General features: G+C 38.3%; 1 protein-coding gene across 16 annotated transcripts in view; it reads left to right on the plus strand.

Annotated features, from left to right (window-relative positions):
* The window catches only part of bi (T-box transcription factor bifid), a 208,954-nt gene that overhangs the window by 88,252 nt on the left and 106,675 nt on the right, over positions 1-14,027 (plus strand). For 9 of the 16 annotated variants that reach the window (XM_073979500.1, XM_073979506.1, XM_073979507.1 and 6 more), the window contains 2 exons: positions 9,498-9,611; positions 9,723-9,876. In XM_073979500.1, coding sequence (XP_073835601.1) covers positions 9,498-9,611; positions 9,723-9,876 — 268 coding nt within the window. Of the gene's footprint in view, positions 1-9,497; positions 9,612-9,722; positions 9,886-14,027 lie in introns of all 16 variants that reach the window. The other 7 variants (XM_073979495.1, XM_073979499.1, XM_073979503.1 and 4 more) reach the window with 1 other exon arrangement.

A 14,027-nucleotide genomic window follows, 5' to 3' on the forward strand; every position in this document is an offset into this window, starting at 1 on the left:
AGGGTCTATTAAAGCCCCTTTTCTTTCCGAAAGGGTCTATTGAAGCACCCTTTTCTTCCGAAAGGGTCTATTGAAGCACCCTTTCTATCCGAAAGGGTTTATAGAAGCACTCTTTCTTTCCGAAAGGGTCTATTGAAGCACCCTTTCTTACCGAAAGGGTCTATTGAAGCACCCTTTCTTTCCGAAAGGGTCTATTGAAGCCCCTTTTCTTTCCAAAAGGGTATATTGAAGCAGCCTTTCCTTCCGAAAGGGTTTATTGAAGCACTCTTTCTTTCTGAAAGGTCTATTGAAGCAACCTTTCTTTCCGAAAGGGTCAATTGAAGCAACCTTTCTTTCCGAAAGGGTCTATTGAAGCCCCTTTTCTTTCCGAAAGGGTATATTGAAGCAGCCTTTCCTTCCGAAAGGGTCTATTGAAGCACCCTTTCTTTCCGAAAGGGTATATTGAAGCACCCTTCATTCCGAAAGGGTCTACTGAAGCTCCCTTTCTTTCCGAAAGGGTCTATTGGAACACCCTTTCTTTCCGAAAGGGCCTATTGAAGTTCCCCTTGTTGCAGAAAGGGTCTATAGAAGCATCCTTTCTTTCTATTGAAGCTCCCCTTGTTGCAGAGAGGATCTATAGATGCACCCTTTCTTTAAAACTAAAAGGAAGGAAGAAATATTTTCTTGCATTGCCACTGGCCTTTCAATTCCTTATCCACCCTCGTTCATCTTTTCCATTTGCCTTGCGCTTAACCTCCTCATAGCTAGTTTCCTACTCAATATTGTTAATGAAACATCAAAACCAAGAGAATTGTAATAATTTGTTTTCATGTTGTTATTGTTGTTGCTGGAGTAGAGCTATTGCTGTATCTTGATTTGTGTTTGTGTGTGCGTTTGTGTGGTGTTCCTAGGGATGGATGCTGTTGATGATATATTTTTGGGGGCGTTACCAGCTGTCAGTCAGACGCTGTGGCATATTTAATAACAAAAACGAAAAAAGAAACATTGCGAGACGTTTTGTGGTGGTACAAATGGACATTTGTCCGCCGCCAATGTTGTTCAACTTCATTGGTCAAGAGTTGTGTTGAGGAATACATGGATGGGATCCTGGCGCTTGGTCATTTATTTTCACAACAATCACTTCCATTCACATTTCACATATAATTTCATTATTTATTGTTTTTTTTTTGTTTTTTGTTGCGTGGGTATTTAACCACCTGAAGAAATAATGAAGAAGAAGATTGAGTTGCCCGGCATCATCTCTGCTCCTAGTTATGTTATTTGATGGTTTATTTGTTTAACAATTTGATTGTGAGTAATTTATAGCAGTTTTTATGGCCCTGGGTGAAACCCTAAATTAGCTTGTTTAGTTTTTTTCGTTTTGTTTTTGGGGTAATTAGTGTGGCCATTCAGGAGTTCCAGCAGCTGCTACACATGAAACATTCCTTAACAAAGGACAATTATATTATCATTCTTTTACAACATGTTAATCGCTCTTTTGATCCTTATTTGTTTTGCTAAATTCGATTTGTCAAATAAATTCAAGTTGCCTGTATTTTGCATAAGAATTGTAAATTTATTCGATTTTTATTGAAATGTTGGAAAACAATTGAGACAATTGTCTCCAATGATTACAGGAGGCATTCAGGATATTCAAATTTTTTCGCTACAAAAGAAAAAGAAGAAAAAAACAGGACATAACTTCAAAAAGGATAAACATCTCAATGACCCTAGGTACGTTCTTCTTATCATCCCTGATCGTGTTGACAAAGTCCTTAAAGATTAATACCAAAACTGTAATACGTTTGTCAATGCTGTCAACAAGTTCAGCTTCTTAGTAAGAGACAGAAAAAAACAGGACACCTGCATCCCTAAGATTCCTGCATACAAATTTACTGGAGTATGAAATAAATTTACTTGCATATCTGTCATTTCCTCCAAGCCGAAGAAGTAGAAATTGGTCGATTGATGTGTGTGTATGAAAGTTGATAACAAATAAATGTTGCATCTGAAAAAGAAGGACCAACGAAGGACAGGTGCATTTGTCCGGGGGAAAATGTTTAAACTCCTGGGCGAGTTTGTGTGTCTGGGCGAGTTTGTGTGAGTGAGTGTAGCTTAACGTAGGTGGTCCTTTTCTTAATAACTTAACTATGTCATTATTATTATTTGAAAACCAACTAAAAATGGCTAAAATCAAAATCTCCACCTTTTGAAATTCTCCCAAGCTTAGACCTCAAAATGGCCTGTTGTTGTTTTTCGTTTTTGGTTTGTTTGCTGTGGTCTCCCTCCACACTTTCTGCCAGTGGCTGTCGCTCGTGTTGATGATAGTGTCTGAAAAATAAGAACATGTCCAGCATAATCATTCAACTGGGAGTATATCTCGTCAACAGGACGCTGGCAAAAAACGTGACTTCAATTTTAAAGAGAAGTGGTTTTCGTTATGCCAAAGCTTAATCAACGAAAAAACAAAAATTATGACTGTTACTGAATACAAACCAAGAGCCAAATAAATATACACAAAACTTTAGCAACCCATCGGAGGAATGCAATATGACAACATGGTGTAAAAATGCTGAGGGAGACAGTGGAGTGCTGTTTAGAAAATAATAATAACTTATTGAAGATTCCAATATTTTCCCCTAAAAAGGGGGTTTTAAATCTGAGGAAATCAAACAAGGAGGAACCAAGTGGCCAGACAGTTGGTATATCAATGATTATAACTTATTGAAGATTCCAAATTTACCTTCCAATTTTTTGTTATTAGGGGGAACTTCAGCTCCAGTTCATAGATGAAACCTAAAATCGCTGTATGTGAATTAGGCGTGTCATATGCCAGAAGAGTTCATCTTGGAACTTAGCGGAGGCAGTGAAATTTTGTAAACAAGACAATAATAACTTATTGAAGATTTCATTTTTTTCATTTTTGGCAATAAGGGTTTCGAAAACTAAGTGGCCAGACAGTTGATTTTTTAGCCGATAATATTATTAAAGATACCAAATTTTTACTTATCAAATTCAACGGCAAATATTAAATCGAAGTATGTGAATGAATCATGTCATATGCCTTCATATTCTAGTAGAGAGTTTTCGAGATCATCTTTAGAAGACAACATGACTTTGAGCTCCACTAATATCAGAAATTTGAGGGAGTAGAGAGCCGTTAGAGTTTTACTTTGACCTCAATCTCGACGACAACATGATGGAAAAATTCTAAGGGAGACAATCATATGACGGTAGACAGTATAGAGATCATCTGACCCCGAGCTCCTCTAATATAGGAAAATTGAAGGTCTGAAATTCCCTAGATTGATTCACAGATTAACTAGTTTAGCGTAGTCTGAAAGTTAATCCTCTCCTAAAGAGTAAATGACTTCAAATTTGTACTCTCCATTTATCCCTTTAACGAATGTCTTCCAAAGCATACCCACTGTAGCTGCAAAAAAAACTTCCCAGCTTTTGACATTGACAAAATTCTTATCAGCTTATACAACAAGCAGCCAAGTTATTGACTAATCAAAAGAGACAGGGCAAATTATCAGGTTCTTCAACACAACACACCAACGCGAGAGAGGACCAACAATGTCTACTCAACATGTTGACAAAGGTTTTCAACAAAAATGTGGAAATGTGACAGTAAAAAAAAATCGAATGGACTTTTTTTTGGAAAACATTTTGAAACGCTTGTCCAAAAACATACCAACAATTGACCCATGATGTCATATTTGGCCTAAACTCTTTTTCAAAAAAGAAAAAAAAGAAGCGGGCTACAAGAAAAAATAAAAAAAAAATGGAAATAAAACAAAAAAACCCAATACCTTCCACAAGAAATTCTCAAACAGTTTAAAAGAACGCGTACAAAATACACAGCAAGCAACAACACCAATAATAATGAAAATTGTGTGCAAAATATCCAAACAAGCTTATCAACACGATGGTAACAAGCCATCATCATTCCAAAATACGTGTATCTCCTTGAAATAAGACATGTGTGCACGCTGGCGCACAGAGACGCCCCAACTAAACAGGCAAGCAGTGAAGCAAAAATTCTGGCAGTCGTTCTGCCAGCAGAGCAGTAGTAATACCAAACAAGCCATGTTCAGAGGCGAAGGAGTCAGTAAAAAAAATAAATAAATAAACAGAGCCAGGCAACTAAGTATGTGGGTTTAGTGTGTTTAAAGAGAAAACAACAAAGTTGCCAACAAAAGTAAGCACCACAATTTGAAATAAGAATGTTTTATGAAAACAGTTTTGGTCCTTCGATGTCATGAAATGCTTGCAATTATCATTAAGATGCGATAACTAAGCCTATACCTTATGAAAGATTCTTATTTGAAGTCTACAAAACTCGACTATCAGATTCTTAAAATAGAATTTATGATATCTCTATTGAAAGTTTAGGAAGAATTCCGAAATATCATCTTAATAATTTGTATTGAGAATGTTTTATGAGACTTTTTTGGTCCTTCGATGTCTTGAAATTTTTGCTACTACCTTTAAGATGCAATAACTTTTCATTCATTATGAAAAAATGCTTACTGAAGTTTCCAAAATTCGACTATCAGATTCCTAAACAGTCCGCACGACTGTTTAGGAATCTTGGGAAGAATTCCAAAATAACACCTAAATGAATTTTCTATAATTAAGAGTCAGATTCGAGTTCGCCTTCCTGTAGAGACTACGACTACGAGTTTTAAAAGTTATGTTTACAAAATGGTGTTCTGTTAAGTCATCGCTTAACATGTGCTAACCCATAATATAACCTAAAGGTCAATCGAATAATAACTTAAAATTCAATTAGAAAATTAGAGGATTCATCCCTATTACTTATTGTGACGTTACCTGTAAATTGGCCAAGATCTAACTTCGTTAAATTGAATCAAATCGATTTATCTTAAGTTCGTAAAAAAGAGTCAGATTCACAAAGAGTTATCAAAACTTTAACTTTTTAAAATGTTTAAGTGAAATGTCCTCAAAATTGGTTATTCTCTCAAATAGTTATCGTGACGAAAGTTACTTTGTGTACAGAAAGAATTACTTATTGAAGATTCCGAAACTTTAATGACAGATTCAAAACTGAGTTGATTTGATTTTAACGTTGATAATCGTATGGTAAATTGTGCAATTAGTTGGGTATGTTCGGAGACACACTTCACATCTCACTTCACGCCTCAAGCATTTTTTCACCCCATTCACGCCTATTTTTCAAGTATTTTATGGATGAATCTTATGAATCTTAGCCCCAGGAAATTCGCAAAAATAGCGGCACATGGGGTGAACAAAATGCTTGAGGCGTGAAATGTGTCTCAGAACATACCCGATTATTGTTTAATATACATCAAATGTTTGAGATACGATCCTGAATAAATAATATTTTGGAAAGTTCTTGGGTTGTGTAGTTCCGGAACGAAGAAGATACAGTGGAGTATTCTGGACATGGAACTATTGAAACTATATTCAGTTCTTGCGTTCACATAGTTCCTTTAGTTCATATGGTTACTGTGGTCAACTATTTGAACTATGAAACTACATATAATAAGGGACTAGTTCAATTTGGGGAAAGGGAATAGAAAGATCGATCAGCATCGTGAACTAAATTATCCAGCTCTAGAAAGTTCCACGGTTTGGAATATATTTTTGTGATGTAAATTACCTCCATTTTTGGACGTAACGTAGAAAGAAAGGCATACACTTTTATAAGGGTAAATGGTCCTTCGACCCTTCCCAAATGCTTTTGAGTGTCTTTCTAAGATAACATATTATCATATTAAATAGCTAAAAATGTTGCAAAAATCCGTGATAATTGTCAATGAAGACCAGAATTTATTTAGGTTTTGGTCCTTCGATTCCATGACATACTCGAACCATCCACAGATTATCTTTATTTATTTTTAATTAATTTCTCGTTTGGAGTCGAGGTTAATGACCGACGATTTTTTGCAAGTAAAAAAGGAAAGCCGAAGATTCGATCCCACACAACCACCATTATGTGACCGGTTTCGCTGTTGGTAGCAGCTCATCAGACATATCGGCGGCGGAGTGGCTTCTCTGCCATCGAACTTTTCATTTCCCAAATGCAAGTTGTTTTTTTACAGTGATGACCATCTTTCTCATTCAACCGGCATGGCTTCCACGACAAACGCATTTTTAGCGCAGCCTTCGGAAGTTGTGACTTTGGCTTTGAGCGCTAACACGCCGTGTTAACACATTTTTTATATGTTTTTGAAGGACGTGGGTTAGCTACCAGAATATGATTAAAATATGGATGAGAACTTCATATAACTTATTATGTGTAACTAGTCCTTCGCTCAAATATTATAAAGAAAAACAATTTGGTCCTTCGAGCAAATTTTCTTTAAAAAATATCGCTTTAAACCAGGTGTGCTCAGAATAGTTGGTGTATTAGTAGTTATAAGACACTCTTCCCATTACTAAGCAATGGCAAATGAGAAATAAAGAGAGAATACGTGTGGTTTGTTTTTACGCTACCGTAAGGAAGTGATCACCAATGCTTTAAACTATTTTTATCGGGCCTTGGCCAATCTCAAACAACTTTAACGTCGATTTTTATTAACAACTATTTGATTTTCCTTCTTGTGCTGTCATATCTGCAGCAATAAATTTTATTTCGCTCTAATATTGTAAACAAAAAAATTTGGTTCTTCGACCTGATTTCATTGAAATAAAATCACGGTAAACTGTACATTATAGGGCAAATCTCAAACAACTTCAGCACAGTTATTTTTAATTATTTATCATTCTGAGCTTCCATATTCACAATTGCTAAGGAATCAATCTTGTTTAGTTTAAATGGCCCTTCGTTGTCATATTCTACACAATAAATTTGGTCCTTCGAGCAATGTTTCTTTAAAAAATCTTTTATATTGCATTTTATCGGCTCTGGCAAATCTCTAACAACTTTAGCTCTGATTTGTATTAAAAATATTTTATTTTCATTATTTAGCTCAGAATCTTCTTGCTTAAAATGAATGATCCTTTGCTCGAACATTTAGAAGAACAAAAATTATGGTCCTTCGTCTTGACTTTCTTTACACAAAGATGCATTTAAGCTTCTTTTTACCACCTTTTAAAAAATTCCAAACTCCTTTGGTCACAAATTTCGATTAACAACTGTTTGATCATCATTTTTATGCTTTCATATCCACTTGGGAATAGCAATCGCTCAAGAATCAAGCTGAGAATATCTCACAATAAAGAAAACAAACACAAAAATAATATATTTGGCAACAACAACGAACACACACACCAAAGTTTGCGTCAGCGCCATCGCCAACTTCGACAGCATAATCCAAGACTGACGTTATTCCAAAACAAGAAGAGGACAAGGATCCCAAAAGTCAAACAATGCTTACCACAGAAAATTAGCAATGAAGCAATGTTATCAATTGCTAACTGGCCGCTTGGCTGTGTGTTGGGCATCAAGGGCATATTGGGACTGAAGATCTTAGAGATTGATGCTTGAATGCGCCAATCTAAAGGCAAAGAAGGCAGCCAAAGGGAGGGAGGGTGAGTGGACTTTGCAAAGCGTGTGTGGTGGCCCCGATTTGTAGGTTTAGTGTGTTGCCAAAATGTAGTTTAAACCTGAAGAAGGCGACAACATCGTTGCTGCTGCAGCGACCGCTGCTTATGATGCGCCTGATGATGGTGATGACGACTGGCGATGAAGTTGGTGTGAGTTCTGCCAACTGGCGCCAAGTTTTCAATAATGGTTAACGAGTTATTGAAAATAAGCCAAAGGCAATGCAGCAGTCTGCACTAAAACACACAGCCGCAGTCTGGATAAAGTCTGTTGTTTGGTTTGTTATTGTTTTTTGTAGTTTTTTTTTTCTTGGGAGGGGGACCCCAAGGAAGATGATGCGTTATAAAGCAACTGCTTTCCCTTGGCTTGTTAATTGCCCAGCAAAAGCATGTTTTGCCGGGTGGGGGAATAAAACTTTGCTACGGAAGGAAGCAAGGTGAACGCTTAACTATTGCCCACAAAACATTTATGCTGGCTAACTGGTCCTTCTTGGCTTAGTTAAGATAGAATCATGAGCTGCGTCTTCTTTTCGTTTTTGTTTTTTGTTTTGCTAAGGACTCCATGAGACAGACCCTTTTGATCGCCACACAATTGGACAATCTATGTAGTTTAGTGGGCTTGTTTGTTGGTTTTTCGCTGACGTCTGTCGCCGTGAATTGTCTGACTTGGTTTGGTGTTGGCTCTGTGGCGGCTGTTAATAATATGGTGATGATGATGGCGATGATGATCGTTACTTATGGACGACGAGACATTCGTTAAATTTGATTCATGAGTCTATGGCAAGGAAGTTACTTGGCGTCGTCACACTCTCCACCTTAGTCTTGTTCCTCTTTCTCTCCCAAGGAGTAAGCAAGCAAGGGCTGGAACTGAAAAGAAAAAAAAAGATTGAGTGATTGCTGCTCAAAGTTATAATTTTCATATTTGTGAGGTAGTTTGTGGACGAGCAGCAAATAATAAACGAAATAAATGAGAATGTTGATGATGGTCGATGCCAGCAAGGAACTAAGTGTACGGTTGCTGTTTCGTGGCTTTCCTGGCTTGTGAGTACTTCCCCCCACCAACAAAACCGTGAGCTTTGCATTTACCACTTGCAATGCTGTTGTCGTTGTTGTTGTGGGATATGACTGACCGACGCTATATTAGCCTGGTTAGCTGCTGTTGTTTAGCTGGCTTGGCATGGCATGGTCATTGTTGGGCGCCGCTGGCGTTTTGTAGCAAATCTCTCTGTATGTTTTGCAGCCTTTCAACACGTTCGTTTGTGACCAAATAAAAATGTTTGTTTTTACTTAACTAACTGTGGTTGCTGCCACAACAATTTCACCAAATTGGACAAATGAAGCCACAGCATTAGGCCGCTAATAATGGGTGGCTTCATACAACGTCGATGAATCCGAAACATGGTCTACAAGCGAATTCAACGCTGGTGGTAGTTGCAGTTATTACTGTTCTTCATGTTCGCAGTGGTGTTGATGCAACCATGTTGCAAGCAAGTCCTTACGTTCGTTTTGTAAAACAAATATCAATTTACTCGGCTGGCCTCTGATGGTGGTTAAAAGCTACTGCTAGGCATCAGGCTCTCATACTTGTAGCCCCTACATACATACATACGTATAGACAGACAAACATTCCTACATAGCGTTTAGACATAACTTTGAAATTTAAATTTTCGTGCACTTTTGTTGGCGCCACATTACGGAGATCGGCCCATAAACCAAGTAAGCAAGCAGGCTGGCTGGCTGGCTGGTAACAACTGACCGCACGAACCTCTACGCCTGTTGGTTTGTTGGGCTTATGATAAACTCGATAATGATAATGCTTAAGAGCAAACCAAGCAGGCGAACATGGCATGTTGTTGGGATTTAAACAAATAATTCTTAAAAATTGTTCATTTAATGTTGTAATTTTACAATTATTTTTTCGTTTTTTTTTTTTGTACAAAAAAAAATTAATAATTTTTTTATAATTTTTCATTACGTTTCAGACAAATGTTCCCGCAAATGAAATTTCGCGTATCAGGTTTAGATGCCAAGGCGAAATATATTTTACTATTGGATATTGTGGCTGCCGATGATTACCGTTACAAATTTCACAATAGGTAAGTCTGAGTGGAAGAAGAAGAAGAACGAATGAAGGTCATTAGATATTAGCTTCTAATCCACTCCCCTGTTTTTTTTTTGCTTTCTCTTGCTTCTTGTTTTACTTTCAGCCGCTGGATGATTGCCGGCAAGGCTGATCCCGAAATGCCCAAACGCATGTACATCCATCCCGATTCACCCACAACCGGTGAACAGTGGATGCAAAAAGTTGTCTCATTTCATAAACTAAAGCTGACCAATAACATTAGTGATAAACATGGATTTGTAAGTACTGTACGTTTTCTTTGTTTACCAAACAAATTTTACAAAAATGGGGCTCATGGAACCCAGAAAAACAAAAAATAAAACAGTTATATTAAAATATGTATTTACCAAAAAAAAAAAAAAAACTAAAAGTGGAATGCAAAAGAACAGTTATCAGTTAAAATTGAAAATGATAGTTAACAAAATGGTTTAAATATTTCGATGTAAAATGAAATTTCCTAGAAGAATTCTACGGATTTCAGCAATTTTACAAAAGAGGCTTACTATTTAACAGAAAACCCCTACGGAGGCCTTCTACTCAATAGGTGACCTATACGGAGGTCTTTTATTTTATAGGAGACCCCTACGGAGGTCTTCTATTCTATAGAAGACCCCTACGGAGGTCTTCTATTCTATAGAAGACCCCTACGGAGCTCTCTTATTCTATAGAAGACCCATACGGAGCTCTTCTATTCTATAGAATACCCCTACGGAGCTCTTCTATTCAATAGAAGACCCCTACGGAGCTCTTACATTCTATAGAAGACCCCTACGGAGCTCTTCTATTCAATAGAAGACCCCTACGGAGGTCTTCTGTTCTTTACAAGACCCCTACGGAGGTCCTTTGTTCTATAGAGGACGCCTACGGAGGTTTGTTATTTTATAGAAGACCCCTACGGAGCTCTTCTATTATATAAAAGACCCCTACGGAGCTCTTCTATTCTATAAAAGACCCCTACGGAGCTCTTCTATTATATAAAAGACCCCTACGGAGCTCTTCTATTCTATAAAAGACCCCTACGGAGCTCTTCTATTCTATAGAAACCTCTACTGAGCTCTTCTATTCTATAGAAGACCCCTACGGAGCTCTTCTATTCTACAGAAGACCCCTCCGGAGCTCGTCAATTCTATAGACGACCCCTACGGAGCTCTTCTATTCTACAGAAGACCCCTACGGAGCTCTTCTATCCTACGGAGCTCTTCTATTCTGTAGAAGACCCCTACGGAGGTCTCCTATTCTATAGAAGGCCCCTACGGAGGTCTTCTATTTTATAGAAGACCCCTACGGAGCTCTTCTATTCTATAGAAGACCCCTACGGAGCTCTTCTATTCTATAGAAGACCCCTACGGAGCTCTTCTATTCTATAGAAGACCACTACGGAGGTCTTCTATTCTATGGAAGACCCTTACTGAGGTCTTCTATTCTATAGAAGACCCCTACAGAGGCTTCTATTATATAGAAGACCTTTATGGATGTCTTCTATTCTAAAGAAGACCCCTACGGAGCTCTTCTATTCTATATAAGACCCCTACGGAGCTTTTCTATTCTATAGAAGACCCCTACGAAGCTCTTCTATTCCATAGAAGACCTCTACGGAGCTCTTCTATTCTATGGAAGACCCCTACGGAGCGCTTCTATTCTATAGAAGACCCTCACAGAGCTCTTCTATTCTACAGAAGACCCCTACAGAGGTTTCTATTCTATAGAAGACCTTTACGGAGGTCTTCTATTCTATAAAAGACCACTACGGAGCTCTTCTATTCTATAGAAGACCCCTACGGAGGTCTTCTATTCTATAGAAGACCCCTACGGAGGCCTTTTATATTAAAGAAGGCTCATACGGAGGTCTTCTCTTCTATAGAAGACCCCATACGAAGGCATCCACGTCGGAGGTCTTCTATTCTATAGAAGACCACTACGGAGGTCTTCTTTTCTATAGAAGACCCCTACAGGGATCTTCTACTCTATAGAAGACCCCTACAGGGATCTTCTTTTCTATAGAAGACCCCTACGGAGGCCTTTTATATTAAAGAAGGCTCCTACGGAGGTCTTCTATTCTATAGAAGACCACTACGGAGGGTTCTATTCTATAGAAGACCCCTATGGATGTCTTCTATTCAATAGTAGACCCTTACGAAGGTCTTCTATTCTATAGAAGACCCCTACGGAGGTCTTCTATTCTATAGAAGACCCCTACGGAGGTCTTCTATTCTATAGAAGACCCCTAAGGAGGTCTTCTATTCTATAGAAGACCCTACGGAGGTCTTCTATTCTATAGAAGACCCCTACGGAGGTCTTCTATTCTATAGAAGACCCCTACGGAGGTCTTCTATTCTATAGAAGACCCCTACGGAGGTCTTCTATTCTATAGAAGACCCCTACGGAGGTCTTCTATTCTATAGAAGACCCCTACGGAGGTCTTCCATTTTATAGAATACCCCTACGGAGGTCTTCTATTCTATAGAATACCTCTACGGAGGTATTCTATTCTATAGAAGACCCCATACGGCGGTGTTTTATTCTATAGAAGGCCCCTAAGGAGCTCTTCTATTCTACAGAAGATCCCTACAGAGGTTTATATTCTATAGAAGACCTTTACGGAGGTCTTCTAATCTATAGAAGACCCCTTCGGAGGTCTTCTATTCTATAGAAGACCCCTACGGAGGTCTTATATTCTATAGAAGACCCCTACAGGGATCTTTTATTATATAGAATACCCTTACAGATGTTTTCTATTCTATGGAAGACCCCTACGGAGGTCTTCTATTCTATAGAAGACCCCTACGGAGGTCTTCTATTCTATAGAAGACCCCTACGGAGCTCTTCTATTTTATAGAAGACCCCTACGGAGCTCTTCTATTCTACAGAAGACCCCTACGGAGCTCTTCTATTCTATAAAAGACCCCTACGGAGCTCTTCTATTCTATAAAATACCCCTACGGAGCTCTCCTATTCTATAGAAGACCCCTACGGAGCTCTTCTATTCTATAGAAGACCCCTACGGAGCTCTTCTATTCTATAGAAGACCCCTACGGAGCTCTTCTATTCTATAGAAGACCCCTACGGAGCTCTTCTATTCTATAGAAGACCCCTACGGAGCTCTTCTATTCTATAGAAGACCCCTACGGAGGTCTTCTATTCTATAGAAGACCCCTACGGAGGTCTTCTATTCTATAGAAGACCCCTACGGAGGTCTTCTATTCTATAGAAGACCCCTACGGAGCTCTTCTATTCTATAGAAGACCCCTACGGAGCTCTTCTATTCTATAGAAGACCCCTACGGAGCTCTTCTATTCTATATAAGACCGCTACAGAGCTCTTTTGTTCGATAGAAGACCTCCACAGAGGTTTCTATTCTATAGAAGACCTTTACGGAGGTCTTTTATTCTATTGAAGAACCCTATGGAGCTCTTCTATTCTATTGAAGACCCCAACGGAGCTCTTCTATTCTATTGAAGACCCCCACGGAGCTCTTCCATTCTATAGAAGACCCCTACGGAGCTCTTCTATTCTATAGAAGACCTTTACGGAGGTCTTCTATTCTATATAAGACCCTTACGGAGGTCTTCTGTAGTATAGAAGACTGCTACGGAGGTCTTTAATTCCATCGAAGACCCATAAAGATGTCTTCTATTCTATAGAATAACTCTACGGAGGTCTTCTCTTTTCTTTATGGAGGTTTTTTATACTATAAAGACCACTACCCAGGTCTTCTATGCCTACGGAATATCTTCAATTCGGAGGTAATCAATTCCATAAAAGGCCTGCGCAAGTCTTCAATTCCTTAGAAAGCCTCTTCAGAAGCCTTTCATGCTATGGAGACCCCTATGGCAGCCTTCAATTCCATAGAAAGACCCCTAAGTAGGTCTTCGTTTCCATAGAATACCTATACAGAGGTATTTTTTCTATAGAGGACCCAAGCAAAGACCTATTCTATAGGTTTTCTATTATATAGGAGACCGCTAGGAAGGTCTTAAAGTCCACAAAATACATCTACGCATACGAGACCCCAACCGAGATTTTTTTCATTCTATAGACAACCTCTACGGAGGTCAATCTCCTAGAAAGGGAATGCTTATTACCACATTCTATCCTATAAAAAAATTCTATGCTATAGACGACCCCTGCGGATATATTCTATTCTATAGGATTAGATGAATTTTTTCGTAATTTCTGTGTCGGAAATTCTGAACAAAAACTTATTGAAGATTTCAACTTTTTGACTTTACTTTAATCTGAATCGATTGTTACTTTGTTTTGAATTTTACCTGATAACTGCAAGTGTTTTGTAATTTACAATCGTTCCAAAGACGAATTGAATTTAAATTGGAGTTAGGGGCGAACCCTTCTGTGCTGTTCAGCTGCTACGAAAATCGCTACCAAAAGAATT

Source organism: Musca autumnalis, unplaced genomic scaffold (genome assembly GCF_047663935.1).
Source record: "Musca autumnalis isolate F117 unplaced genomic scaffold, ASM4766393v1 scaffold_3, whole genome shotgun sequence".
NCBI lineage: Eukaryota > Metazoa > Arthropoda > Insecta > Diptera > Muscidae > Musca > Musca autumnalis.